Source organism: Aplysia californica, unplaced genomic scaffold (genome assembly GCF_000002075.1).
Source record: "Aplysia californica isolate F4 #8 unplaced genomic scaffold, AplCal3.0 scaffold00767, whole genome shotgun sequence".
In the NCBI taxonomy this organism is placed as follows: Eukaryota; Metazoa; Mollusca; class Gastropoda; order Aplysiida; family Aplysiidae; genus Aplysia; species Aplysia californica.
The window spans coordinates 177597-178376 of NW_004798037.1; the positions used below are offsets into that span (position 1 = coordinate 177597).

Sequence of the window (780 nt, forward strand, 5' to 3'; positions counted from 1 at the left end):
TTTGTCACACTTTTGTGACCCTCTATTTCCGGGGTGCCTTGATAGCCGAAGCAGACTTTGTACTGTTGAAGCTAGAGAGGTGAGCAGAGTAAGTCTGATTCCCTGTAAGGACTTCTCTTTTGACATGCACCCCTTGGCGCTCATATGACCTTATGCAGTTGCGAGCGCCGTAAAAACTCTACTTAACTAAAAAACTAAAACGTTTTGGATTCCTTTTCCAGCTGGGGTTCTGGAGCCAATCCGTGGGGCCCTGAGAGAGACGACCAGTTCAACAAACCGACCCACTACGATGGGAACTTGGAGATTGTTGGGGTCACAGGGGTCGTGCATATGGGCCAGATTCACGGAGGACTCCGCAATGGCATACGCATTGCTCAGGGTGGCCATGTGAGTTGTTGTGTGTGTGTGTTGTGTGTGTGTGATGTGTGTGTGTGGTGTGTGTGTTTGTGTTGTTGTTGTGTGTGTGTCGCCATGTGAGTTGTTGTGTGTATTGTGTGTTGTTGTGTGTGTGTGTGTGTGTGTGTGTTGTCGTGCGTGTGTGTTGTGTGTGTGAGGCCATGTGAGTTGCTGTGTGTGTTTGTGTGTCTGTGCTGGAATGTTTTGGGAGAGGGGGGACTTTGGTGGTGTTTTTTAACTTCTCAAAAGTATGTGAGGCAATTGTTTTATGTTCTTGTGTGTGTGTGTATGTGCGTGTGCATGCGTGTGTGGGTATATGTGTGCGTGCCTGCGTCTGTGTCCCCAACTCCGCATCACCACTTTCCTGTGTGACCTCTCCCCCCC

The 780-nt window shown here is 49.4% G+C and overlaps 1 protein-coding gene across 1 annotated transcript in view; it reads left to right on the forward strand.

The window, feature by feature from the left end:
- The window catches only part of LOC100533281 (diacylglycerol kinase theta), a gene marked incomplete in the record, with an annotated part of 26354 nt that overhangs the window by 22516 nt on the left and 3058 nt on the right, over window positions 1-780 (forward strand). Inside the window, 1 exon segment of the mRNA XM_035972628.1 lies at window positions 222-387. Within this exon segment, the coding sequence (XP_035828521.1) occupies window positions 222-387 (166 nt within the window).